The sequence below is a fragment of the Amblyomma mixtum genome, chromosome 8 (assembly GCF_055824585.1).
Source record: "Amblyomma mixtum isolate Tamu chromosome 8, ASM5582458v1, whole genome shotgun sequence".
NCBI classification, from domain to species: Eukaryota; Metazoa; Arthropoda; class Arachnida; order Ixodida; family Ixodidae; genus Amblyomma; species Amblyomma mixtum.
The window spans coordinates 61651329-61677224 of record NC_143019.1 but is presented as its reverse complement, the minus strand read 5'-3'; the positions used below and the strand labels follow the sequence as shown (position 1 = coordinate 61677224).

The 25896-nt window shown below is 46.3% G+C and overlaps 3 protein-coding genes across 9 annotated transcripts; 2 read left to right on the top strand and 1 right to left on the bottom strand.

Moving 5' to 3' along the window:
* The first annotated feature begins 201 nt into the window (after nucleotides 1-201).
* On the top strand, nucleotides 202-14030 carry LOC149332728 (steryl-sulfatase-like). 7 transcript variants are annotated; one of them, XM_089558303.1, is made up of 8 exons: nucleotides 202-237; nucleotides 1140-1315; nucleotides 3699-3802; nucleotides 4722-4844; nucleotides 6944-7503; nucleotides 10369-10501; nucleotides 11576-11863; nucleotides 12677-14030. In XM_089558303.1, exons 2-8 carry the CDS (start codon nucleotides 1149-1151, stop codon nucleotides 13027-13029), a joined length of 1728 nt encoding a protein of 575 aa, XP_089414429.1. In that variant the 5' UTR covers nucleotides 202-237; nucleotides 1140-1148; the 3' UTR covers nucleotides 13030-14030. The 7 variants fall into 7 exon arrangements, with proteins under 7 accessions (XP_089414429.1, XP_089414432.1, XP_089414427.1 ...); XM_089558306.1 differs by having other exon boundaries at nucleotides 229-249; XM_089558301.1 differs by lacking the exon at nucleotides 202-237 and adding an exon at nucleotides 244-331.
* LOC149332727 (gem-associated protein 6-like) lies at nucleotides 13091-16351 on the bottom strand. The gene is made up of 2 exons (XM_089558308.1): nucleotides 16042-16351; nucleotides 13091-15370 (listed from the first exon to the last, which is right to left on the bottom strand). Exons 1-2 carry the CDS (start codon nucleotides 16203-16205, stop codon nucleotides 14968-14970), a joined length of 567 nt encoding a protein of 188 aa, XP_089414434.1. The 5' UTR covers nucleotides 16206-16351; the 3' UTR covers nucleotides 13091-14967.
* Nucleotides 16352-21866: 5515 nt separating this feature from the next.
* On the top strand, nucleotides 21867-22940 carry LOC149332726 (tetraspanin-33-like). Its single transcript, XM_089557543.1, has one exon. It carries the CDS (start codon nucleotides 21867-21869, stop codon nucleotides 22938-22940), a length of 1074 nt encoding a protein of 357 aa, XP_089413669.1.
* Nucleotides 22941-25896: the final 2956 nt, after the last annotated feature.

Below are 25896 nucleotides of genomic sequence, written 5' to 3'. Positions count from 1 at the left end.
TACGCGAAATCGAAAAAAAAAAAATTCGTTCAGTCTAACCGCACATTCATTCGGGCTCATATTTCGCACAAGTTGAATTTAATGGCCGATTTTTTAATGCTACATTTGGGTGGCGTACTTGCCTGGTTTTGTCAAAATTATTCAGAAATGCCTATCATCTGCGGCAACGGGGAACCAAAACCGAAAGACTTCCCAGCAATGGTAGCCGTGGCGTCATCTCCGTCATCTCCCTCCATTGTGTGTTTGCATGTGTGTTTGCATGTTTGGTGTTTGTAATGCTTCCATCACGGCCGGGCTGGAGGGCTGTGGGTGCTTGTTATCCATGGCCAAAGTAGAGTGTATTAAAATATTCTCTTTCACTGTAGCCAAAGCAAGGAGGCGCTGGTTATGGTCACCTAGTTAATGTGGTTTTCGCCGCTAACCAATGCTGTACCGCGGTAGTGCACTCTAACCGCGGTGTAGAAGGCTTATCGGCCGTTGCTATGTAAGCAAACAACTTCGCTGTGGAAGAATGGCATGTAGATAACGCGGTACGATACCACTGCGCATTCGATTGATTCGTCGAGTCGACCGAGCAAAGTCGGTCAAGTGCAACAGATGCGCGGACATTCGGCTCTACGCTGGCTACGTTCGATGTCTGCTTAGATTTGAAGTTCGGAATATCTCAGTAATAACATTGATGCGCTGCTTTGCGGCGTTGTGTACGCGCGCAGCATGCTAGGAGGAAGTTTAATGGTTTAAATACCTCCCTGCTCTGCGCGCAGCGCGTGCTTTGGGCGATCGCTGACTTTCTTGGTAAGATATATTATTTTTGGTCCGTTTCCGGCGGCAGTACAGCTGTGCTCGCACGAGACCTTTGCACGTTCATCAGCGAACACCAGTAGATGTGCTCTTTGCATCTCGAATCGCAATGCATCGAGCTTAGGTTAGCGGCTGATTCTCTATCTCGGCGCGCACAAGCGCTATCGAAAAGGCGTACGCGATCACTCTCACGCGTTCCCAATCGCTGGGAAGGCTGTGGTTTCGCGTTGCGGGATTCCTGCCGGTGTCCCGCAGGCAGGTATTGCTTGCTACTTGAGCTTGGCGAATCGTTTGTGGCTGCGTGCGGGCGCCGTTGATTTATGTGTGGCATCTCGCAGGCGTGAACCATGCTGCCGTTATTACCGCCGCACTACTGTGCCTTGCTGTTTCTGGGGTTCGTGGCGTGCGCGACTGCGAGGCGTCCCAACATTGTCGTACTCTTGGCGGACGACCTCGGCTACGGCGACGTGGGCTGCTTCGGCAACGACACTATCTCAACGCCGAACATGGACAGGTAGGCTGGAGGAGCTGTTTTCATTCCTTTACTCCCAGTACCGAATTCAACGATACTGGCCGGTCATAATACCCATCTTGACTATTTTGTGCGAAATACACAGCTGCAAGGAACACAAACTCTCGAACACTACCAACTATTTTTATTCATTCAACCACACGCAAATTTGTAGGACGCCATAATCTCCGAAGTGTAAATGGTTTGGAAAGAAAAAAGGTCATGTTTAGCTCCTTCTTGCTTCAGGAAGTTTAGTATGGATTGCTTATGCATTGACATGTGATGATGGCTACCTATTTATATGTGTGTGGTTGAATAAATTAAGATAGTTGGCAGTTGGCACTAGTTTCTGTTGTTTGTGTTTCTTGTCCCTGATGTGTGCTTTGCATTATGTAGTTAAGTTGAGTATAGACTAACTAGCCGGAACCAGTCTTTTGATAGATATGCTGTCACATATGAGCAGAGTGGAAAAAAAAAATGCCATTGCAAATGATATTGCAACAAGAATATGGTGGCTGACAGAACTTCACCCATGATCATGCTAGCCTCACTGCTAAGTTAGGCCATCAATAAAACTATCAGTCCTATTTTTTCATGCACATAATAGCATGCACCGATGCCTCCCACACCCCCTCAGCTGTCACTGCCACATGTGTCTCCCATTCTCTTAGCTCTCCTGCCCCTTACATGCACACTTGTAGCCCATATGTGAATCCCCCAATGTCATCACCCTTGATATCTCTGTCATTATATGTGCTATACAAACCTTCACACACCCGGCCGCGGCGGCTGAATTTCTTTGGAGGAGAAATTCGAGGCCAGTGTACTGTGCGATGTCAGTGCACGTTAAAGAACCCCAGGTGGTCGAAATTTCCGGAGCCCTCCACTACGGCGTCTCTCATAGCCTTAGTCGCTTTGGGACGTTAAACCCCATAAACCAAACCAAACCTTCACACAACTAAATCCTCTGCCCGATTACCTGCACTTCTCCAATGCTTTCCGAAATTTTATGCGCACCGTGGAGTGCTCCTCTTGGCTAAACCGGTGAATTGTTTGAGTTAAAATTTCACACATAAATGTCATTTGTTTGGCAGCAGTTGTTTTGGGTACCTGCCTGGTTCTATTAGAACAAGGTGCGCTTAGAATTGCGGAATATGCTGTACATCGATCCCTTAGCAGCCCTGTGTTTGAAGGAGAACTGTGCTGCTGTCTTGACTTAAACAAATACGTTGAAAAGGTTTACTTTGCGCTATGCCCTGCCTCAGTGATTCTTAGATGTACCCTTGGTCATGAAGAGATTGCAAGACATGAGCTGGCTCATCAGCTTGCCCGTGGACTTCACTACTGGGCTGCTGCAATCCCCTGGGTCAGACCACGTATGAGTATTGAGGTAGAGCTTTAAAAACGCACCATTATTGAACAGTATTTGCAGTTCTGACATGACTTGACGACATGGCACCCCCATCTTTATGTCCTGCAATCACATGTATTCACAAAAATTCACACCAACTCTCTCCTTACCCCTATGTGGCCATACTTCTTAGGATTGCACCAAACCCTCCTGCCTCAACTCGTTGTATGCCAACCTGAAGGATTGCCTCTGCCCTATTGCTATCAGACCCCCCAACTTCCCGAATCGTCCTCATCTAGACTGGCATGCTTGGCTGGAATTGTCTCAACAGAACGACCAACTAACCTTGATGTGCCAAGGCAGTGGTGTTGCAGGAGCTTGATATGTGACCCCAATTGTGCGTGTAATGCTAGACTAACCCGTATGATGCGGAAAAATTTCAGTAGGAAAGGATGTGTTACGAGAAGGAGTAGCAGGATAGACAGGACGACGCTGGAGGTGCCATTTATACAAGCTAATTATGGTAGTCAGATACAGTGCCAAGTATCCTGAACCTGTTCATGTGCTAGAAATGTACTCTTATTAGAAGGTTGGCTTTTTTTAGCATCAGTGTTTGTCAGAGAAAAGACCTTTAATAAGTATTATATGTTGGCGATTTTCTTTTCTTTTCCATATTAAATGCAATGCATGTCTTTTGTGGCAATTTATTTGCGTGTTGACTATTCTTTTCTTCTACTTCATGTATTGCCTCCTTTGTGTCAGTAAAATATTGGGTGCCGTGTAAATGGAGTCCAGGCCCTAAAATCCTAACATCCTGCATTATACAAGATGTTGAATAATCGACTGATTTCAAGGATAATATTGTTAGCGAAAGAAGTGACATGATGGGTTGCATGGTTAGTAATAGGAGACGGCCATATCTTAGATAAGGCTCTCAGTCGAGATGCAAGCCAGCTGACTGCTTGCTTGGCCCTAGCCAACTACATGATGCTGATTGGGCTTCCTTGACGCATACTGTCCTCACTTTCTCTTCAGGTTGGCCGAGAATGGAGCCATGCTCACGCAACACACAGCAGCTGCAGCCGTTTGCACGCCAAGCAGGGCGGCTCTGCTCACGGGAAGGTACCCAGTGCGTTCAGGCAAGTTGTACTGTTGGGCTGATTGGGACTGTTAGGCTAGTGATAACAGGTTTGCTGTTGTTCTAGTTGGGACTGTTGAGCTCGTTAGGACTGTTGGGCTAGTTAGGGCTGTTGGGCTAGTTAGGGCTGTTGGGCTAGTTAGGGCTGTTGGGCTAGTTAGGGCTGTTGGGCTAGTTAAGATAGGTACATTGTTTTGCTAGCTGGGACTTGTTCCTTCAGCATTGTGTGAACTGTGTTTCGGGGTGGAGGATGTGGCAAAGCAAAAACACCAAAGTCCAGACTTTTAAATGGCTTTTTGTGTGTCATCCAGGCTCTCTTTTTTGCATCTCGACAAGCACAGAACTGAGGAAAATAGAAGAAACATATTACTGTCACTACAAATTACCACAATACTAGAGTAATAGTAATAGCAGAGTAACAGTGGTAGTCACAACAGCCTTCTCTTCTGCCTCTGAGTGTAGTTTCTATCATTTTCGTTGGCTTACCAGACAAGTGCATTGGCCAACTGCAACTAGTGCAGCCAGATATCCAGTAAGCTTGCAGGCCCAAAAGCATCTCTAGAGCTGACCAAGAGGGTAACACAGCACCCGTGAGAGAATACAAATTAGTATTATGCTGCTAGTCTTTGGCATATAAAGTGAGAAATGATTGTAAATAGGACTATTCTGAAAGAAAAAAATTCAAGAGCACCACATGTGATTTGAACAACGATCGTGCAAGTTTAAAATGTAATATTAATTCGCTGCACCTCAGCACCGACACACAGTGCTGCTTCTAGTGATGTTAATGTCTACAACTGTGAAATGCTTTCTGCAGCTGGATGATGCTGTGCTGCTCTCTATACTGGTTGCATTCAGCGAACAGTGCTCCCAGCAAGTGTGTGTGGCTGACAGCTTTTTCACCTGGCACTCTCTTCCAGGCATGGAAAGCTATTTCAAGAACAAGGTGTTCATAATAATTGCGGCAAGCGGTGGACTGCCTCAAAATGAGACGACGTTTGCCAGGGTTCTTCAGCAGCAGGGCTACACTACAGGGTACATAGGTGAGGATAACACTTGCAGTTTTTTTGTTTGGAAATCTCTTTGCTTTGGAGACCAGAGGGATGAATGTGCCTCCCTGACATTCTGTAATCTCATTTTTACTCAACATATGAAAATGCACACACATATAATGTAAAGAAGGAATGTTTTTCAGGAGGACACAGGGGCGCAATAAAAGACACGGACAGAGAAGTAGACAGGGACGAGCGCTTACTATCAACAGGCTTTATTCGTCGTAGACCGTTAATATACCTTCGCTTTACCCAAGCGCCACTAAGCGAATCACAAGCACGTGAGTTCCAGAGAACACCAAAAGAATTCCGAAGGCAGGCGATTACAGAAATCTATCTAAGAAAACCATTTCAGATCGGCGAAGTATCACAGATCAATCACTGATGCAGTTATTTCCTTTTTTTCTAATGTAATAGGCTTCCACCAGTTCCCGTTCAATCTGATCGCGGCTTCTCAACAATACTTTGCAGTCCGATAAGCGGGGAAAACAGGTGACTTTAGTCTTCTAGTGCATTCTTCGCCGATCTGAAATGGTTGATAGATTTCTGTAATCGCCTGCCTTCGGAATTCTTTTGGTGTTCTCTGGAACTCACGTGCTTGTGATTCGCTTAGTGGCGCTTGGGTAAAGTGAAGGTATATTAACGGTCTACGTCGAATAAAGCCTGTTGATAGTAAAAGCACTCGTCCCTGTCTACTTCTCTGTCCGTGTCTTTTATTGCGCCCCTGTGTCCTCCTGAAAAGTTATGAACCAACACGCCCAAATACAAGTACTTCTGAAAGAAGGAATGCCCTGCTGTCAACAAGTACAAAGTAAATCGCTATCCTGGTTATTCCCAGTGAAAAAAAAAATTAATCTAAACTCCTCTTCTTTTCAGCCTACAAGTTTTATGAGCTCGGAAGCTTGAGAAGAAAGCTCAACATATTTTTTAAATACAGTACCTTTTGGTTACCAGATTAAGCTTCATCAGGTGCGATGAATGAAACCGTGATGTGAGCAATTTTAACAGTGTGAATATGTGCATAGTAGTACTATTCACATAAGCTTCTGGTCTTGATATTACTGCTCATGTCAGGAGCAATGTTCCAGACTAGAGCTACAGAACCATACACAGAAGCATATTCTGTGAACAGCTGCGTATGGCAGTTGAAAGTTCACGTCTTGCCGTCATATGTATGCACCTGTTTTCTGTAGCACACAGTCCACCTTGTTAAACCACACTGTTGTGTGTTTGCGTCTAAAAAACAGCATTGTTAAAATTATAAATTGCAGTGAAAGAAATCAGAAACACAGTGAAAATTGGACAAGATGACACCGCTTCTGTCAGTTCAAGTTAGTAAATGGAAGCACAAGCTTAAATGGAACATTAAGGCATATGTGGAAAGCGTGCATACACTAACATAAAAACGCCTTTAAGTACACTTCTAGGTAATCAGTCCACTTGTAGCTCATGCGAAGATACTGGCAGTCTCACAACACGTTCGTCACAATGAAATAAGCCTACGCTATCTCCCGGATGCTCTTATCTCTGTGCATTCACAGCACTTTTGGTGCTGCCAAAGGGCCGAGATAAAATAAAATAAACGGTAGCTTATTGTTTTAAGGAATTAAGTTCTGCTAGCTCTCAAGCACTGCTATCCGTGTGCCTAAACAGCAGTTTTATCTGCAGACAGTCTTTGATAGGGGCGTTTGAAATAGTGCAAGTAGAGTTCATTCAGGCGATTTCTGTGGTTATGCATTTGCGACATTGCAAAAATTCAACTGCTATCTGCTCCCTGTGGGAACAACAAATTTTGAATCTTGTATTACAGTGTCATGAACTGAGTTTTCATTTCCGATCCCTATTTCTACCATGAAGAGCATGTATGAGTGTTTTTCCAGTAATGTCTGTGACGTTATTGCTGCGTCACCCAGAGCATTGTCACTGGCCACAAAGCGAGTTGGTTTGCTGTTTTTACCTTTCTAAAATAGTAGTACTTCGTTAGGTTTGTTGTACCGGGGAGCGGGGACTTGAAGGATTGCGATGGGATCATTAAGTCTGAGTGTTGGAAAAACTATGAGAGTTTCCCTTTAGCGGTGCCTACTTTGCAGGCAAATGGCACCTGGGCCTTTACTGCACCTCCAAGCAGGACCCGTGCCACCACCCCATGCGCCATGGCTTCGACTACTTCTACGGGCTGCCCTTGACGAACCTCAGGGACTTTGGCAGTGAGGGCGACAGTGTGGTCACCACTTACTGCCCCAACCTCCTCGCCATCTGCTACACGGCCATGGCTCTGAGCGCCGCCAGCTCCTACTTCCTGCTCCGCCGCGGAAGGGCCATCCTGGCATCTTTCATCTTCACGCTGTTCTTTGTCGACCCCGTTGCGCTCCTGCTGTTTATCAAGGGCATTCCGACAATCAACGGCGTGCTCATGCGGGGCTTCGACATTGTCGAGCAACCCATCCGACTGCCAGGGATGACGCAGAGGCTCGTCGCCGAGGCCGGGCAGTTTGTGCGCTCCGCCGTCGCGGAGGAGAAACCCTTCCTGCTGTTTCTCGCTTTCGTCCACGTGCACACGGCGCTGTTCACGCACCCGTCGTTTGCCGGGAGGAGCGCGCACGGCCGTTACGGCGACAACATCGAGGAGCTAGACTGGGCCATTGGCAAAGTGAGGGCACGTTTGAGTGTTTCCTATTATATGTTTATGTTATCAATTTCTTTTCTTTTGCAGCAGACTGGATTTGTGGGAGTATCAGGTGAAACACCAGGTCATGTATATAGTTGGTCAGTCAGTCTGTCAGTCAGGTTCAGTCAGGTCAGATTTAATGTTACAAAGCTGCACATAGGCTTTGAGAGGTGTCATAACGGAGTTCAGAATTAATATGGCATTGCACCTCACTTGAGGATTTTTGCATTTTGCCTCAATAGAAATGCGCCTGATGTAGCTGGTATTCCATCCCACGTCCTGGGGTCAGCAGCTGTATGCCATAGCCACTAAACCACTAGAGCAGCAGATCAGACAGGACCAAGTTAGGAGAAGTGTAGGGATTGCCACTGATCCTTGCTATGTGCCACTGATCCTTGGTTGTTGTGCCACTGATCCTTGGTTGTTATGTGACACCTGTCCTGATAGTGGTAATCATAATGGCGGAAACAAATGTTGAAGGCATTCATTCTGTGCTGTTCATTTCGTGGTGAAGGATCACTGGGCAGTTGAAAACAACCACAATATGCATGAAACTGTAAAAGTGTCACAAGGACCGCGACACACTTCAACTGTTGTCATGCACACTGCGAGCTTCTGCAGTTGCGCAGTGAAATTTATAGTGTAGTCTGTTGGCTTGGGCAGTGGTGCATGTTGTTAATGAATCCAACGTAACTGAGTCAAACTGGAGATAGAAACCGACTGTTAGGCAAGTCGGTTCGGCATGTGCGTCATCACACAAGGGTGCGACAAGGTTAACAGCACAAAGTAAAGAAACGCACGTGGAGAATTTCGATAGAGGAGAAACTCTAAACGCCTATGTACTGTGGAATGTCAGTGCACGTTAAAGAACTCCAGGTGATCGAAATTTCTAGAGCCCTTTACTACGGCATCCCTCATAGCCTGAGTCGCTTTGGGACGTTAAACCCCAATAAACCAAACATGTTGATGCATTAACAGCTGACTGTGTATTTCTTATTTATGCAAAGAGTCACTATAGGCTAGCCATAATCATCATTAAAAGTAGTACAGTTGTCTAAAAAACATGAAGGGTGCAGTGCAGAAACTTGTACTAACAAGAAACAAACTGCCAGTGGTTAGTGCTGCATTGTGTGTTTAATTCATCCTGTTAACCTTACGGCACCCTCGTGTAGAAAGCCAGACAGCTTTTGTCACTATAATGCTTCCACAAATAGCTATTGTTTAAGCAAAGGAAACTTGGATGGCCTTATTAGAGCGACAGTAAGGACAACTCCATTCAGTTTCTGGTTTGGTTTGGTTTGGTTTATGGGGTTTAACGTCCCAAAGCGACTGAGGCTATGAGAGACGCCGTAGTGGAGGGTTCCGGAAATTTCGACCACCTGGGGTTCTTTAATGTGCACTGACATCGCACAGTACACGGGCCTCTAGAATTTCTCCTCCAAAGAAATTCAACCGCCGCGGCCGGGATCGAACCCGCGTCTTTCGGGACAGCAGCCGAGCACCATAACCACTGAGCCACCGCGGCGGCGTCCATTCAGTTTCTGTTTAGGTCATCAAGGTTAAGTTGATTGCCAGCAAAAGGTGCATTTGTTGCTGAGAAAGTTGAATTTAAAATAGTTTTTTTTTTCCTGCCACATGATTCGAACTTGTGTTATGAAGACTGATAAATGACTCCGTGATAACCACTAATCATTGTGCTGATTAGATGGTGCTGATAACTCATTGCCCCTGAAGGTAAAGGGATGAAAATGTTCGGCATTTTCTATCTTATGAAAACTTCTTTTGCAGGGCAGGCAGCCTCTGACACAGTAATATATTGATACAAGCCAACAGCAGTTCGTTCTTGTTGTCCCTTCAACACTACTTTTATGGTACAGAAAGAAATCAGTATGGTGTACCTATGTACGTATGACAGAAGTGGCTGTGAAGGGAATTGTGCTAAACTGGTCACACGATGAAGGGCGAAAAATACATGAAGGAACGAAAGCATAGACGAAGCAGTACTTTTGTTCCTTCGTGTCTTATCATCTTTTGTCCTTTAACCAGTTTACCACAATTCCCTGCACCATGAACAATCAACGAGACTGCATTGTAGCCTTGTTGCAGCCATAAATTGCTCCATGTTTTTAGTGGTTATGTTTGACTGCCACTTCTCTTGGAAGAAACAGGCGCACAGTGTGTGTAAAAAAGTTGCGTATGGTTGTTTTATGTTTGCAAAGGCATGGCGGCACTTTCCACGTGCTATTCCTAGATCACTGTATTTTTCGTTATGTCACAGTCATCTCAGTTATTGCAGCGAATCATGGGGAATCACATACAAAACATATTTATCACCATTGCTGAGACTACAAAAACGTGCTTTGAAAACTATGGGATTACCTTTTTCGTATAGTTCTAACAATAAAATTTTTGACGCAATGCAAATCATGTCGTTCACAACCTTATGCGATTACAAAATAGCTCTTATGGTTATAAATACCAACTACCCCTTATCTCTTGGTGCATTAAGTATTCCCGTCTGCAACACTAGTTTAATCTTCCTATTTGCTATAATGCGTACGGAGAAAGATGAATAGAATTTACAGGAGTGAAAATTTGGAACTTGTTGCCAATTGAAATAAAGCAAGCTAGGAATTTCAAACTGACATGCAAGAAACATTTTTTGGGAATCGAAGCAAGGCTACAAAGGTAGTTTTTCTTCAGTGTGTTTGTGATTGCTGACCTACATGTTATTTTGTATTGGACCGCTGACTAGCCTCATTGGCTATCGGTCCAAATATCTGTGCATACACTTCGTTTGTGTTACTCACTAAAGACTTTTTGATTCTGATTCTGCTGTGCCACCAGGTGACGGAGCTGCTCCGGGAGACGGGTCAGGCGAACAACACCTTCGTTTACTTCTCCTCCGACAATGGCGGCCACATCCAAGAGGTTGGTCTGGACGGCCAGCGGGAAGGCGGCCACAATGGCGTCTTCCGAGGTGAGCACCCACCTTCTTCCTCAGGCGTTTGGAAATGCAGATTTGGCACCCTACACTCCGATTTTCATCTCTGCATTCCCGACTTTGAAAGAGTGGGGATGCCGAATTTTCATGCTCTGTTCTTTTTGCTGATATAACAGTGCACAGGCCCTTAAAGGTGCAGTGAAGAGGAATCTGAACTCGTCTTTTTGCCGCAGGAACTCAATCTACACGTTCCGAGCAGGGAACTCAGTCCACATGTTCCGAGCATTCTTAGAAACTTCAACTTATTGCCCTGTGTGGCCGATTTCCCTAATTAAATCAAATTAATGTCCGGCTCCCACCTTTATTTTTTGAATTCTCCCCGTACGGTGGGCGGAGTCGACCAACGCGTGGAGTGCCTTTCGTCCAGTCCCGTGGCGGCTTGCCGCTCTGCCATCGGCGGAGTAATACGTAGTAATCCGTAGAAGCAAACAGTCTGCGCATATTTTTATTTCTTCGGGCTTCTTTTGCGGCTATATTATCTGCGAATGAAACTATTTATTCACGGAAACCTAAAAAACAAAATAAAGCGAAAGCAAAGCCTCCACGTAGCTGGCTGAAAGGCACTTCATGTGTTGGTCGACTCCGCCCACCGTACGGGGAGAATTAAAAAAAAAAAGGCGGGAGCCGGACGTTAATCCGATTTAATTAAGGAAATCGGCCACACAGGGCAATATATCCAAGTTTCTAAGTATACTCGGAACGTGTAGATTGAGTTCCCGTGGCAAAAAGACGAGTTCAGATTCCTCTTCACTGCACCTTTAAGAATGACAGAACTGGAAGAGAACATATGCTACAGTTTGTTTTAAATAATTTATTACATTGCTGTTTTTCTTGCTTAGAGTTTGTTTCTTTTGGGTATGGTGTAGAAGGTCACTGTGCAGAAGCACAATGCACAGAACTGTGTGCATTTACTAGGAGTAGGTGTGCACATGTTGAAGAAGGGAGTAATGCTTATCGATGAATTTGTACAGCATGAGTCACTAGCACCCATCCAAATGTTTCGGCACTCGGCATGATTGCCCACCCTTTCCTTTCTTCTTTGCTGGTCAGGCGGGAAGACCATGGGTGGATGGGAAGGGGGAATTCGCGTGCCCACGTTGGTCTCCTGGCCCGGCCACATTCCTGCCGGCCACAGAGTCGACGCATCCACGAGTCAGCTCGACGTGCTGCCCACACTTTTGGCCGTGGCAGGGACGGAACCTCCCCGGGATCGGCTCATCGACGGCACCAACATTCTCCCGCTGCTCCGCAACGAGTCTACAGCCACTGCCCCACACGAGTTCCTCTTCCACTACTGTGGCCTGCACGTCCACGCCGTCCGCTATGTCCCTGCTGACGGTGAGAGTGTGGTGGTTTGACAGCAGCATATGTTAAAGGTGCACTAAAGAGGAATCTGAACTCGTCTTTTTACTGCGGGAATTCGATCTACACGTTCCGAGCATTCTTAGAAATTTTGAATTATTGTCCTGTGTGGCCGATTTCTCTAATTTAAATCAGATTAAACATCCGGCTCCAGCCCTTTTTTGAACTCACTGCTGAAGGTAGGAGGTGTCAACTAACGCGTGAAGTGCCTTTCTTACGTGGGAGGCTGCATTTGTTTACACCTTGGAGGCTTTGCTTTGCTCGATGTCGTGCACATCCCTGAACTGTTGGCTCTCAAATAATATCGATGTATCCATTCTTACCGGGACCTCAGCTGTAATTGGCTTAAACGGGGCAAGATTGCGTAGCATTTTTTTTTTTGCATTTTCTTGGTCTGTAGCTCCCACTCTCTCGTTATATTCGTGGTCGCGTTATAAGAGTGCAAATGCAGTACTCTGCATGTTAACCGTGTCTTGGGGTACAGATTCCTTCCAATTCTGCTGTCTTCTTATGGAGTTTGGTTTGCTATTGTGAAACATATAGGATAAGGTCTGGAAGAAATTATGCTTCTGTTGCATCAAAACAGTTTGTAGTATTCTCAGCATTGTCCTTTCATCAGTAATTTGATGTTGATATTCCATTGAGTTTAATAAGATCCTGGTACTTTCTGAAAGATCTAAATTCCTGCTTTGTAACAGCGCACAATGATGCCAAAATGTGTTTTGTGTTTCAGAACACCAAACAAACGGAAAATTGACACCATAAATGTTAAACATCTGTTTTGCGCAGGTTCTGGAGTGTGGAAAGTTCACTTCCACAGCTCCGACCCAGCTCAGTGCAGCTACGTCTGCCACTGCTATGGCAGCTACGTGCTCAACCACAACCCACCGCTCGTGTTCCACCTGACTTCTGACCCGTCCGAGTCGCGGCCACTCAACGAACGCGATGACCCCCGCGTTACCAAGGTGCTGGCCGCGGTCGAAGCGGCTGTGGCGAAACACAAGGCGTCGCTGCAGAGCGTGCCGCAGCAATTCGACTTCCTCAACTCGGTCTGGCTTCCATGGCTGCAGCCATGCTGCAGCTTTCCCTTCTGCTCCTGCAGGGAAGAGAACCACACGCTCGCCACGACCATTGAGTTGTGAGCCTGCTGGCAGCCCATGCGGACACGACAATCCGTGCGAACTTGTGTGTGGACAGTGAACATCATTCCACCGGTGCTTTATTTTTTAGATGTAATTCCTCTCAAGACTGCATCTGTGCGCGTTTCTAGGCTCAAGGAGCCTTTCATTCTGCCTCATCGTCGTGTTAAGACGACGACCTGCAACTGTGGTGATGACGAAACAGAGGGAGAGACTATACGTAGATGTGATATATAGCGTAGACCATATGCAACTGTTTGTTTTTTTACCTGGTGATGAAGATATAGGAAATTATTGTCGTTGTTAGTGTTCTTGCATGTTTTTAAACTGTTTATATTACCGAAGTAGCACCTTAACCACGCAGTTCGAGATTGCATGTATGTAGGAATCTCGTTTTAACACTCTCCTACATCAGTTGTGTGGCATCTTCAGTGAAAGACTATGAAACTGGGGTGTACACTAACTGACACACTTATATACAAAGTATGGCATCAATCATCTTTGTATTCTACCCAAAGGAGGCTAGCCAATGCGCCTTCCGTTGGCTATTAGGAATGTTTCTAGTTAATCTATTGGTGGCTGTCACCATAAACACACCAAGTGGCTCTGGTTTTTGTTTAACCACAAAAACTGGTGTGACCCACTGAAAGTACGGAATGCAAACTTCAGTGCAGTCACCTAATTTTGTGACAATACCTGTGCTGTTCTTGCGTTCTTTCAGTATTGACTTTACAGTTTGTGTCAAAATGAAGGATTTAGGTTGTCTCTCAGTAGTCTAGTCCACAGCGATGAATTTGTGAACGGGTCTTTTGATTTTATAATTCAACTCTGTGACCTGAGGTTGCACATACTCTTATCTCCTTGAAGTATTCACCCGTGAGATGGCCGTCATAGACGCCAGTTTGCTGCACACACGTAGTTTTGTGCGCATTTTTCAAGTCACTGAAACATTGCAGCGTAATTATGGACACGTGTTTTTATAATAAAAGTTTTGTTGTCTCAGATGTGCACTCAAACCTGTTATTTTAGAACAGCTGCAGCACAGAATACATTTTTGTTCCGCATGTTTACAAAAAATAAGTTTGCAGCTGATGGTATGCATGTCAACGATGCAGCTTTTGCAGCTGCTTTGACTACATTTACAACTAGGCTTGCTCACAATCTCTACTAAGCACCTGTCAGAGAAATATCAAGGCTTTGCAACACGAGTAGTTGTACAACCCTATGGTAACAAGAATTGAAGATGTACACTGAACATTCCCCAAGTAAGATCAGTCAGTTCTTTTGAAAAGTTCTATTTTCACACACTGTGGCTCCAAATGAAATTAAGAGTAAAAAGGGAACTGCTATGCTAGAGTTTGACCTTGCATTCTTTGATAACGCTGCTCTTAGATGACACCATCTTTCTTTGGTTGATTTGCTTGTTATGATTGGCAGTGATGTTCTATGCCAGAAGTGAGAATTCCCATGAGTACACACCAAAATTCCTATTTTCGGCTCCGTATTTCTTGCAGGTGTTTGAAAACTCTGTTAATTTGGAAAATGTGGTCAATTTTTGTTCTTAAAACTCCCTGAAGCTGTATAAAAGTTCTTTTTCATTAAATGTACTCCTCAAATTACTGAAAAAGAGAAAACTCATCACTGATAAAAGCCGATGGGAATGACAGCTACAGGTTGGGCGGGACAAAAGTCTAGAACAGGACTACTGTTGGTCTTGCTGCTGTTTGAGAGCTTTGCTGTCCGTACACAGATTACCTTGGCTGAAAAACCATGCAAAGATAGGAGGAAATGAGGCCACAATGGATAAGTGTTGCTACAAGTGACATAAGCTTGCCTCCTGTGTTTGCAACACCATCCAGCATCACAGAGCACCACGGTCAGTGCCCTTGAAAAGAACAACTCGCTCTAGCACATCAGGGCAATCCACTACACAGCACCCGCCTACTTCATCGGCTCGTAGGGGCTTGTCCACGATTCAATGTCAAGAGGCATAGACGAAATTATTCCACTCATCTTCCCCAAAACTAGAGAATTTGTGCACTGAAAATCCTCTGGTCCATAAGGAGGCACCAGGCGAACCGAGCCTGCGATGACAAGTACACCGGGCTCATCAGCGGGCTCTGTGACGGGAATACGATTGATGCACAGCCACGATCTCAGCTTCTCCTTTTTCTGTCGCAGCTCTTCGCTGCTCAGCTTCCCGTCTTCTGGCATAAACAGCTGCTTGATCTGCTCTTTTTCGGCAGGAGCTGCGTCCGTGACGACAGTCAGCGACTTGACAGCGTGCCCCATGACGACGTGCAGAGTGTTCGGCTTTCCATCGTCGAGGAGGACCATGACAACGCTGCAGGAAAAGAAAATGCGGTTCACAGAAATGAAATTCCCTCAGTATGAGCTGGCCAGCGTTTAGCTGCTCCACTATATATCGGAAAGATCCGCCGCGATGTTTTTAGGGCCCTCGGATACTGCTCTGGAGGAACTGGGTTCATTCCAGCTACGGAGACCGCGTTTCGATGGAGGCAAAACGCAAAAGGCGCTCGTGAGCTGTGCAGTGTCAGCCCTAGCTGAAGAAACCCAGGTGGCCCAAATTAATCTGGAGCGCTCTACTACGGCGTCCCTCATAGCTTCTGTCGCTTCAGGACGTCACACCCCACAATTCATTTAGCGGAAAGTTCAACTTCCGGGTTGCGAAGAGATGATGAGATGAAAAGCATTAGTCGCGACTATAATATATCAAACGTGTGTAAAAACGCCGATTTCGCGTTAAAAGCTACGTTCGCTTCCATCGAGCGTCCGTACAACGACGATGCGCCGTCTCGGGAACTCGTTTAATGTCGTACATTGCTGGAAAACGGGCTACAAGCTCGCCGATCTCCTTACAACCAGAAACATCGTTTCCATTCGCACGCAGCGCGAGTACGCTGTACTGACGTGACAAGGTACGATCTACTACGAACAGCCCTAAAAACGATGGGCCATAAACGCAACTGTAATTTTCCATGCGTTCACGCTAACCTTTTGGACACGGGGTCGATGGTCTTCACGAAGCCCGCCAGCACTTTCCCGTCAGTTGTTTCAACACGAACGAGCTTATGCACATACGACAGCAGCAGTAACGGATCATCGCTGAGCACATCGTCGCGTGTTTGCTCGGAAATCGTTTTTGATTCAGGTTCCATTGCTCATCGCACAGCACAACCAGCTGAACACGAATCGCCGGCTTTGCTTCTTCCAGCAGTTCTTTCAAAACTCTGGGGCTCTTGGTACCATCAGCTGAAGGCACACGCTGCTCGGGAACGACTTAAGTCGAGCAAGTAGACAAATCCGCTGGTACCACTACGGGCACAGCGGCAAAGCTCCTACCACTACCGCCACTAGCCACTACAACCATCGTGGTAGGAACCCTAACTGTGGTTCAGATAAAGCCCCTGATCGGGAGCATATTACAAAACTTTATTTGTGTTTTCTAGCACGGGAACTGTAAAACCGTGAAACTTCATCCAGTTTCGGTTTCAGTTACTTCTGGACTGGCTTGCCAGCCGGAAATATACTCTGTCGCGCTGCTACTCGTTTTCAATTCTTAAAATGCACGATATTTTGCTGAAATGCAATGTTTGGTAGTAAACTGCTTTTGAATTTTTGCTTCGGGCGCCTCGGGCACCGCCACAGAGCCGGTCGGTGCTGTTGGTCGGCGCGAGCGGTTTTCAAGTCCGACATTCCGACCTTAGTCAGACAGAAGAATTTCACTACACTTTATGACATAAAGGCTGTTTTAATAAAAGTGTTACACCACCACACTTTATGACCACGTACTAGGCAGGTCTACGCTGCAAGAAATTACACACTTTTTGAGATTTCTGGAATTTGAACGCGAGCTATACTCCATCATAATCGTCATGTTTTCAATATCGCGATGCGCTCATATCGTCCTTGTTTCTGGTCTGCCTTCAAGATGCGGTTTATTATCGGCAATGTTACATTATTTGGTTCTCAGGAATGGCAAGAAATGCACATTTCGAAGGAATGTCTTTTACTGAAATAAACATACAACGGAACACCCGCACACGTCCTGTGATGACCTGCGACATCGGAGCATGGAGATGCACAAACAGCGATTTTGATGAGAGAGAGAGAGAATAACTTTTATTGAAGAAAAGAAAGTGACGACGTTTTCCTCTGTAGGAAGGCCTCCTTGCCCAGCAGCACTACGGAGACAGCCTCTGACCTAGCCCTGAAAACCAGGGCGATCTGGCTCTCGAGATCCACGGCCAGCACCATGGTGCGCTCACCTGTCCACATCTACTTCACGGAAACACCAACCAACCGAGCATTGACTGGTTAACCTCCTTGCATTTTCTTCCGGATCCATTCCCTACTTTTCCTAATCTTAATTATGAACTTCGCTCCCCTCTCCTCCGTTGGCAAATAAATTTATTGATAACAATGCAAGAGCGGGGGCTAGTGAACAGTAACCAATAGACGATATGCGAAATTGCTTGGTGGTCTGGCAACACCGCGCCTACAACTTTCGGTTTCCATCTTCGTTCGGGCGAGCTCGTCGAGCTGGTGCATCGCATCGTTTGCTATGCGTACATTCTTGATATCGATATAGCTGTCATGAATCTTGCGTGTGAAGTTTCAACAGGCAAGCTTCAGCTGCTGCGTTGTTTTCACTGCTGATCTTTTACCAAATGTAGGTGCTTTCAGTAAGCGCCAACTTCCTCCTACCGCGTCCTGAGCTTCGCATGAAGTCTGGCGCTGATGATAGCCAGAACCGGCACTGGGAAGTGTGTTGGCAAGTCGAACTCTGCGCCACTGTCATTTTAATTCGCGCATTAAAGCACCGGTTCAAGCATCACGCATTATCATGGCTATTTTATTCCCAGGTGGACGCGATTTCATCTGGTGGGGTAGCGAGTGGTTATTTTGCGCTGAGTGCAGAGATGTCTTGACAAACTTCTGTGACAGTGTGAACTTTCGTTCGCGCCGACGCCAGGAGCTTCATGCATTGCAGTATATTCACACAGGACCCTCGACCAGCTGCGCAATGTGATTCCTTTAGTGCAATGTACTTACAATGCACATCCGCGGTTTTCAACGTCACCGTTTCAGAGCCCGGCGCCGGCTGGTTTTCGCCGCAATTTGTTGAAACCGCGTCTTGCTTATGACGCAGTTGAAGCGAATATTGCGATGTTGTCAGTCGATATTAACAAGAGGAAAGTGGACACATATAATTCAAAATATTGTAAGCAAAGACGCAGTTTTTTTTTTTTTTCAGATAAGCACTGGGCTACCGCGGCGGCTTGATTAGAGAAAGAGCGTACAGCTGTGGTGCCTGCACGGGCTCGATACGCTGGTCAAGCTGTGTATGCGGGGGTGAAATTCGCATGTTCGGTTGCCTCCGACACTTAATTCGCTTCCTCCCAAACCTACACAAATTTCTTTGTTGCGAAGCAAGCTGTTGCAGCTTGCCACAACGATAATAAAATCTGATGGCCTGAAACGTTTTCAGAACAATGTTGCACGTACTTTCTAGCTTGGAAATGCGTCCCGCCTTCACAATAAAGTAGCTATATTTTTTTTTCAGACTTTCGCCGCCGGAGATGTCGAATGTATAGGAATCCTCAAAAAATAAAGCATTTGCACCTCAGTTTTTATACGTAGGATGTATTGCTTCACAAAGACGCGAATAACATATGCGGGCGCGATCACGTACGACATTATATGAAAACAATGCGTGGAATCTTGCAACAACCCCATGGTCCAGAGAGATTGCTAGCCCTTCCAAAGTAATCGAACACGGAAAAAACTTAACTGAACACGTAACAAACTAAGCAGTAATGTGCGTATGGTTCTTCGAGTGAGCATAGTACGCCACGGCATGAGTAATCGAGGTTTTTTGATGGACCGAACTGAGTGCCCATGGCCGCGATTTACCTGCACATTAATGAACGTGCTTCTTCGCGACTGGAATACACGCTTGAGGAACACAGGCGTAGGCTCGCTCAAAAAAAATTACCTTCTCTATAACGTTGCTCAAGTATGCGTCTACATATATTCACGCCCGACCGGAGAGTTAACAAATGCACTAAATCGTCTTCTAATTTTGATCAGAGGCAACAAAGGCTGTGGTCCGTATTTTAATGTAAACGCAGATCACCTAGAAAGCTTTGTGAAAAATCAGCGCAGAAAGCGCAAGCTGTGCACTGAATGGCGTGCTGACACACGATACCTCACATGACATTTGCTGTTACTAAAACGTTGGGAAAGAGTAAAGAAAAAACAGAAAAGCGAAAAGCTGGAACGCACTTAGTTCTGGCACGCATCGTAGTTTCTTTACATAGTGAACAGTATAGCGTAAGAGCGCATCGTCATTCCACTTTTCAAACGAAGCGCAGCCGTTTTAATCCAACGCAGGGCCGCGGTTTCGTTTTCTGTACCGAACCAACATGGAGGAGTTAGTTCTCGGAGTGCCGAAAGATGGCGCTGCGCATTTCGCATATCGTCTATTTTCGTGCTTTACGGCATGTGTGCTACTTTACACCGATGATTGGCTTTCGAGATCATAGTGCTCTGTGAGAGTCCGAGACACCATGATCCGAGAGTATGGTCAGTTGCATCGCCTTCAGAAGCCTGTGTCTGATCATTTTCTTGCGTTTTCGCTCGAGGGAGTGAGAGCCAACGGTTGCTATGGCACCGGCTGAGTGGAGTGCGCTGTCGATGAGAGGGAAAGCCGGTTTAGTCTCAGCTGGCATAGCGAGGACAGGGAGGAAAACAAAGACGTAACTTTTAAACCAGCTTGTGAGGTGTTTATCAGCCTATATACTTAATTTACGAGCTAGGAGGCCCGCTTTTTATACTGACTGCAGATGGAGTAAACGTCGCAGCGATCTAGTGGGTGCGCTTGTAGTTATGCGTGAGCCAGCCAGCCCCAACCCTTGTTTACCCAGTAATGATGATGATGATGATGTCCTCAGGCTTAATGGCACATACCCACGGCGGGGGATTGGCCAGGGTGCATAGCGGATACAAACGCATTCATGTACAGGGAATGGAGTATATTTAAAATTTTGGGACGCAGAGCTAGAATTTGTACAAAACAAAAAAATACGGAGAAGGAAAAGTTGTGAATTCACATTCTAGCTGAGGAATCTACCAGATGAAATTATATAATCGTGAATATAATTGCACAGTGGTTTCAGGGCATATCCCTTGGCGCTTGCCCCGAAGGATAGGAGAATCGGAATAGATAGAGGAAGCCCAAGCCGAGCGAGGGGGATCTCCAAGTAAATTCTACGGAGAGCAGCGAGCCGCCGGCAGGAGAGGAAAAAATGTTCTATAGACTCAATTTCGCCACAAGACTCACAGAGGTTGCATATCGAAAACCCCGATCGGCATAAATAAAGATTTAGCTGTGGTATCCTGCAGCGCAAAAGGGTCATGGACACCTCACATTGCCTCGAACTGCACATCCGCACACACCAAGGAAATGCCAGGTGTTGAAAATTCGCTGCAGCAAGGAAAGGCTCATGGCTCAAGGTGTGGAGACGATGGAATCGCTGAAAGCGTGCTAGAGTGAAGTAAACAGTATTTGGGACGAAATGGACAATAGGTCCATCAAGGGCAGACTTTGCTAAAAAATCAGCTCTCTCATCAGAAACAATGCCACAGTGCCCAGGGACCCAGTGAAAGCGTAATTCTGTCACATGTGGAGGAATAAAAAATTAAAGGGAATGGCTCATAGGAGTATCTCTCGAGTTTTCGAGCGCTGTCAAAACAGAAAGGTTGTCTGAGAGTATAATAACCCGAGTGATACTGCAGGGAATCCTTATTAAGACCAACTCAATGGCCAGAAACTCAGCTACAAAAATAGGGGTATAGTCAGGGGCCCGAAATGAGTAGCTCCAATCAAGAGCTTTTGAGTAAATGCCAATAGCTGCCTTCTTATTTTGCGGGGAGGCATCTGTATAAACGGCAATATGGTTAGGAAAATTGTCTAGGTGTCAGTAGAAGAAAGAGACGAAGAGGAGATGACGGTCATTGCGATTACCTGGTCATTCGGGAATCTATTTCAACGAGGTGGCTGATTTCTTGGCAAGGTCAGCTCTCACTGCCCCTGTAATCTATCCCGCACCTCACCTCCTTTTGTTGGAGACCTCCCGTTTCCAGCGGTTCCAACATATATCAGCCAGCTTGGATGATCCGTTGCTGAATACCGTGGACTTTCAACATTTGAAGTTCCCATGGAATGTCCGATCATGTAAGACAAGGCGGTGTGAAGTGTCCATGACGCTTTTGCGATGCAGAATCCCCCACCTCAACTTGTACTTATGCAGATGCGGGTTCGCTACGACAAACCTTTGTAACACATGCGGAGAAGTTGAAACAATTGACCATTTTCTCCTCTCTTGCCGGCGGTTCGCATTTCAGAGAAAACAGTATTTGGAGGTCCCTCTTTCGAAGTTAGGACTCCCTTTGTCTCTACCCGTTCTGCTCTCGTTTGGTGCGAGCGCCACGGGATTCTCGGTAAGCGCTATTTGCGGCTACCTTCATGATTACATCATTGCAACTGGTCGCCTACCCTGTTAAATCCATATAAAATTCCACTGAATGTCCAAAAAGCATATTTTATTTTATTCCTGAAATATCTAATTTGATTATTAATTAAAGATTTTTAACAATTCATACATATTTTCTAATTTCAAACATTCTACTATTTTACTTAGCTTCTTTCCCGCACATATACTTAGCTTTTTTCCCTGGAATTCACCACCGTACCTTGGCCAATCCCCCCGCGTGGGTATGTGCCATTTTCATGTGGAGAAGAAGAAGAAGAAGAGATGACGGTGAGCAGGTGTTCCCAAAGCTCTGCGCCAGAAATTGAGCCCACTGCCACTCGCGGCAGCGTGGCGACCCAACAGCCAGAAGGCAATCGTGACAAGGTCATCTCGACGACCATCCAGGAGCACGCCAGCTTCAGGGTGCGCAGTTTCATCGTGGGCGTGAACCTGGCGATCATGCTTCTCGCGCTCATCGCGTTCTGGTGCGCCTCGCTCTCCTACGCGTTGCGGCCCTCGCAGCTGAAGCTCCTCCTGCACAACCTGATGAGCAAGTCCCTCTCCTTCACGCTGCTGATTCACCTGGATGCCTTCACCATCGCCCTCAGCGTGGCCCTCGGAACGGTGTCCGCCTGCGGCACGGTGGGCGCTCTACGTGAGAACGTTGCTGTGCTCGAGGTCTACCAGAGGCTGCTTGCCGTTCTGATCCTGATCTGCAGCTTGCTCTCGATAGCGACCGTGATGGCGCCACAGTCGGTACGCAACCACCTCAAGGAGGGCGCCTACGTCGAGTTCATCCAGGGCTACCGGCACAGCGAGCACTTCCAGCACCTGATCGATACACTCCAGACGTCAATGGAATGCTGCGGCTTCTCGTCCGAGACGTTCCGAGACTGGGAGAATAACGAGTACTTCCGCTGCGCCATGGACAACCCGAGCAACGAGAGGTGCTCCGTGCCACACTCTTGCTGCCGTAGCCAAGTCCTGAGCGTCAACAGCACGGAGCCTGTGGCAGTCCCGAGATTCTGTGGTCACGGCGTGCTACTCATGGAAGAACAGGAGGCCTGGAGGTACGTCTATACGCGCAGCTGTGCCGACGCTGCGCTGACGTACGTCATGGACAATCTGGTTACGTTCGTTGGAGTCGCTATGCTGTTCAACATTTTTCTGCTGGCTATGCTTGGTACGTCAGTTGTGCTGGAGGACCAGATCCGCGCGATGACGGCCATCTACGAGGCGTACTACAAGAGCGTGAGCGAAGGGCAGGAGGCCATGCTGGAGGCCGGTCTAATCACGCTGGCCGAAAAGCCTTCCGACCAGCCACCAGGGGAACCCACAGTCGAAAAGACAAGATAGAAGCCTCATCAATTTAGGCTTCTCGCAGTTTGGCGCTGGGCCTGCTCATGTGGAACGGACCCAGCCGAACGGTGAAGAGCCATGAACAACTGCTAGCGTTTCCGAATCGAACATAACTACGCGATTCTGCTCGCCCTTCATTACAATGTGATTTTAGTTTCGCAAATTTCTTACTCATCCCTGACTCGGCGTTTGTTCTTCCTACTGTATCATTCCGAACAGTTTCTCAGATCGTTTGGTCAGCGCTAGTGACCTTCAGAATATTTGTAGCTTCGTGCTCTCCTGCATCCTTTCAATAAGGTGTCTTTCTATGTCCTGAATGTTACCCGTTGATTGTAGCATAGTTACATAAGCGAGTGTGCATCTACATCTCTTATATTATATATATTGCATATACTCAACGAGCACGCGTGCGTCTTCCCAACACTGTAGGAGTGGGGGCGTTCAAGAGAATGTGTCCGACAAGGAGGTGCACTTAGAAAGATTACCCGTATCTTTTAAACTGAGCTATTTACCTGGTACGCATGTGATATAACAATTCATTGCCTTTTATGCGCCTTTGAAGTTTAGAGCTTTAGGCGTTACTATAGTTCCTACTGGGTTTTACGGCGTAAAGCATACGCTAATAAACAGCCCCAACCAATACATGCCCCCCCCCCCCCCCCCTTCCTTCGCTGCACCCCAAGCGCCTAACCACGTTTAAAACACTTGAATCTATCTCAAGAATTCTTGAATTCTCGAGAAATTGAGAATTCATGGTTCGAGGATTCGCCACCTTTCCGCAAGAACTCTTGCTTGTCACATTTTCATCCAGTCTTGAGCGTCTGCACTGCAGTAGTCACATGGACCGCACAAATTATTTATACCGATGTCTTCATATGAGTACCGTATAGAAGATAGCATATCCTCCTTCGAAAAGAGGCGTAAATTGTGTCGCCAACTTTTTCCAGCTCTTACAGTGTGATGATTTCGGTTAAAAAAATAATTTGAACCGAAATGATTTGAACGAAATATATGTTTCACTGCGTGTGGAACCTTTTGGTGCGTGTTGGGAAATGTCGGACTCGGAGAAAATTATGAAATTTTCCGACGCAAAAAGGAAAATCAGAATCCTCTGGTCTTTCAGAAGTGTGCTTATATGTGTTGGTTGAACTGTTGCAAGTGCTAAAAAGTAATGAAGTGCTTCCCGAAAACCTGTTGAAATGCACTTGAATTCGCTGGCGTGTACACAGAGAGGAGAGAGAGAGCAATTATTATCAGAGAGGGAGGCGTCACGAAATGTGGTAGTCCTCCCATCTCCATGATGAGCTTCTTCCTAGGCTGGATGCCAGGCGGCCGACCAACGATGCCGTCCCGGCGACCTCTTCAGCCCCTCTCGAGACCCGGAGTTTCACTTCCGGGTCCGAACTGAGCAGCGCGGCCTTCCATTGGGAGGCCCTCCGGCGGTTAATCTCGACTGCACAAATATAAACTGAGTGGAGTGTTTGCTTTTGGGTCCCCGCTGAAAGAATAGACGGGGCTGAACTCTTCGGACCGCCACCGCAAAGCGTAAACAGTAAAGACCGCCAGTGAAGCGAAACAGTATGACCACGCTGACCGACACCGTAAAGCGTAAACCGTAAAGACCGCCACCGAAGCGAAACAGTATGACTTTGACTATGCTCACTAGATGGCGGAACATAATCTGCAAGTAGCCTAGAAAAAGCTATTCGCGGCACTAAACTTCCTTAAACTTTTTTCCGTGTCTCAGGATATCATAGCGTACCCTGGCAGAGTTGGTGGTGGAGATGTTTTTCATTAACAACGTTGAAATTCGGGCTTGTTGGTTCATACTTCGGAGCAATAGCGCAAACTGTTTCCTGTTCCATAATCAGGATCACTATGTGAAAGACCACACGATATACATGTAACCGATATACTGCTTTAACCAAGCCGTACGAACTTGCCTGGGTGGCATTCAACCGATTTGGATCTGTGCTTTTCGGGATTACCATCGTGTAACTGGTATAGAACGTGGGAAGTAAAAAGTTCGAGTTATAAGCAGCACTGAAAACTTCCAACAAGACAGGTGTTAGACAAGGCATAAGAGTATTCTGTACTTCTACAAGACGCGCAGATGAAGTTCCTAAATGCCTCGTAGGATTTTATTTTTCACGTAGTATTCTGTTCTCCGCATTTTTCTTTCTGTTGAGTTTATGTTTCGCATAACCATACACAACACTTTATCTGAGGCTCAGCGCGCGTACCGTGAACCTTTTTTACCTTGTGGCCAGGTGCTTCGTGCCCTATGAGACGGCTAGTCTGTTCTTACAATCTTTGTCAAAAGTAACCAGGCTGCATGGTTTACTTATAGGTCGTGCAGTGTTAAGCTGAAATGGTCGTTAAAGGTAAGGACTGGGGGTCTTCTTACCTTCCAGCACCTTTTGATCTTTAGGAAAGCCACAATGGCTCCACTGTACAAGATAGAAGCAAATCATGAAGCCTGGTTGCTTTTGACAAAGACTACTTTTTCGCCCGACGACCAGGCGCCCCACGAAAGTCGGAGTGTTTGTGTAGTCAGCTTATTGCCACCTGCTCTGTTTAGAAGCAGAGCCCAATAATGGCGAGCGTTGCGTCAAGTGCAAGTCATCTGTTGTGAAAGTGATAAAATTATAGGCAAAGTGGAAAGAAGGAGAAAGGTGAGGTGAAAAAAGACGCAGGACACAAGAGGGAAAACGAAAGAGGAATGATAGAGTGGAGAAGAGGGAAAGAAGAAAGTTAGGCTTAGAAGGGAACAACACAGGTGGTAAGGGAAGAGAGTTGGGGTACAAGGACACGAAAAAGGCGATCCGGAAAGTGGCACTTAGAAAAATAGTCATTTTTTTCCTTTATGCTATTGGGGCCTATTCCTCGTGCCATTATTCGTCTTCTTGCCTGGCTGTTGTTCGTTGGCGCCGTCCCAGGCTTAACATACCTA

Excerpts from the sequence above, each read along its gene's own strand:
- LOC149332727 (XM_089558308.1), bottom strand. The coding sequence starts at position 16,205 with ATGGAACCTGAATCAAAAACGATTTCCGAGCAAACACGCGACGATGTG. Across the intron at positions 15,371-16,041 it reads ATCGACCCCGTGTCCAAAAG|CGTTGTCATGGTCCTCCTCG; the intron begins GTTAGCGTGAAC and ends CTTTTCCTGCAG.
- LOC149332726 (XM_089557543.1), top strand. The coding sequence starts at position 21,867 with ATGACGGTGAGCAGGTGTTCCCAAAGCTCTGCGCCAGAAATTGAGCCC.
- LOC149332728 (XM_089558303.1), top strand. The coding sequence starts at position 1,149 with ATGCTGCCGTTATTACCGCCGCACTACTGTGCCTTGCTGTTTCTGGGG. Across the intron at positions 3,803-4,721 it reads AAGGTACCCAGTGCGTTCAG|GCATGGAAAGCTATTTCAAG; the intron begins GCAAGTTGTACT and ends ACTCTCTTCCAG. Across the intron at positions 7,504-10,368 it reads TAGACTGGGCCATTGGCAAA|GTGACGGAGCTGCTCCGGGA; the intron begins GTGAGGGCACGT and ends CTGTGCCACCAG.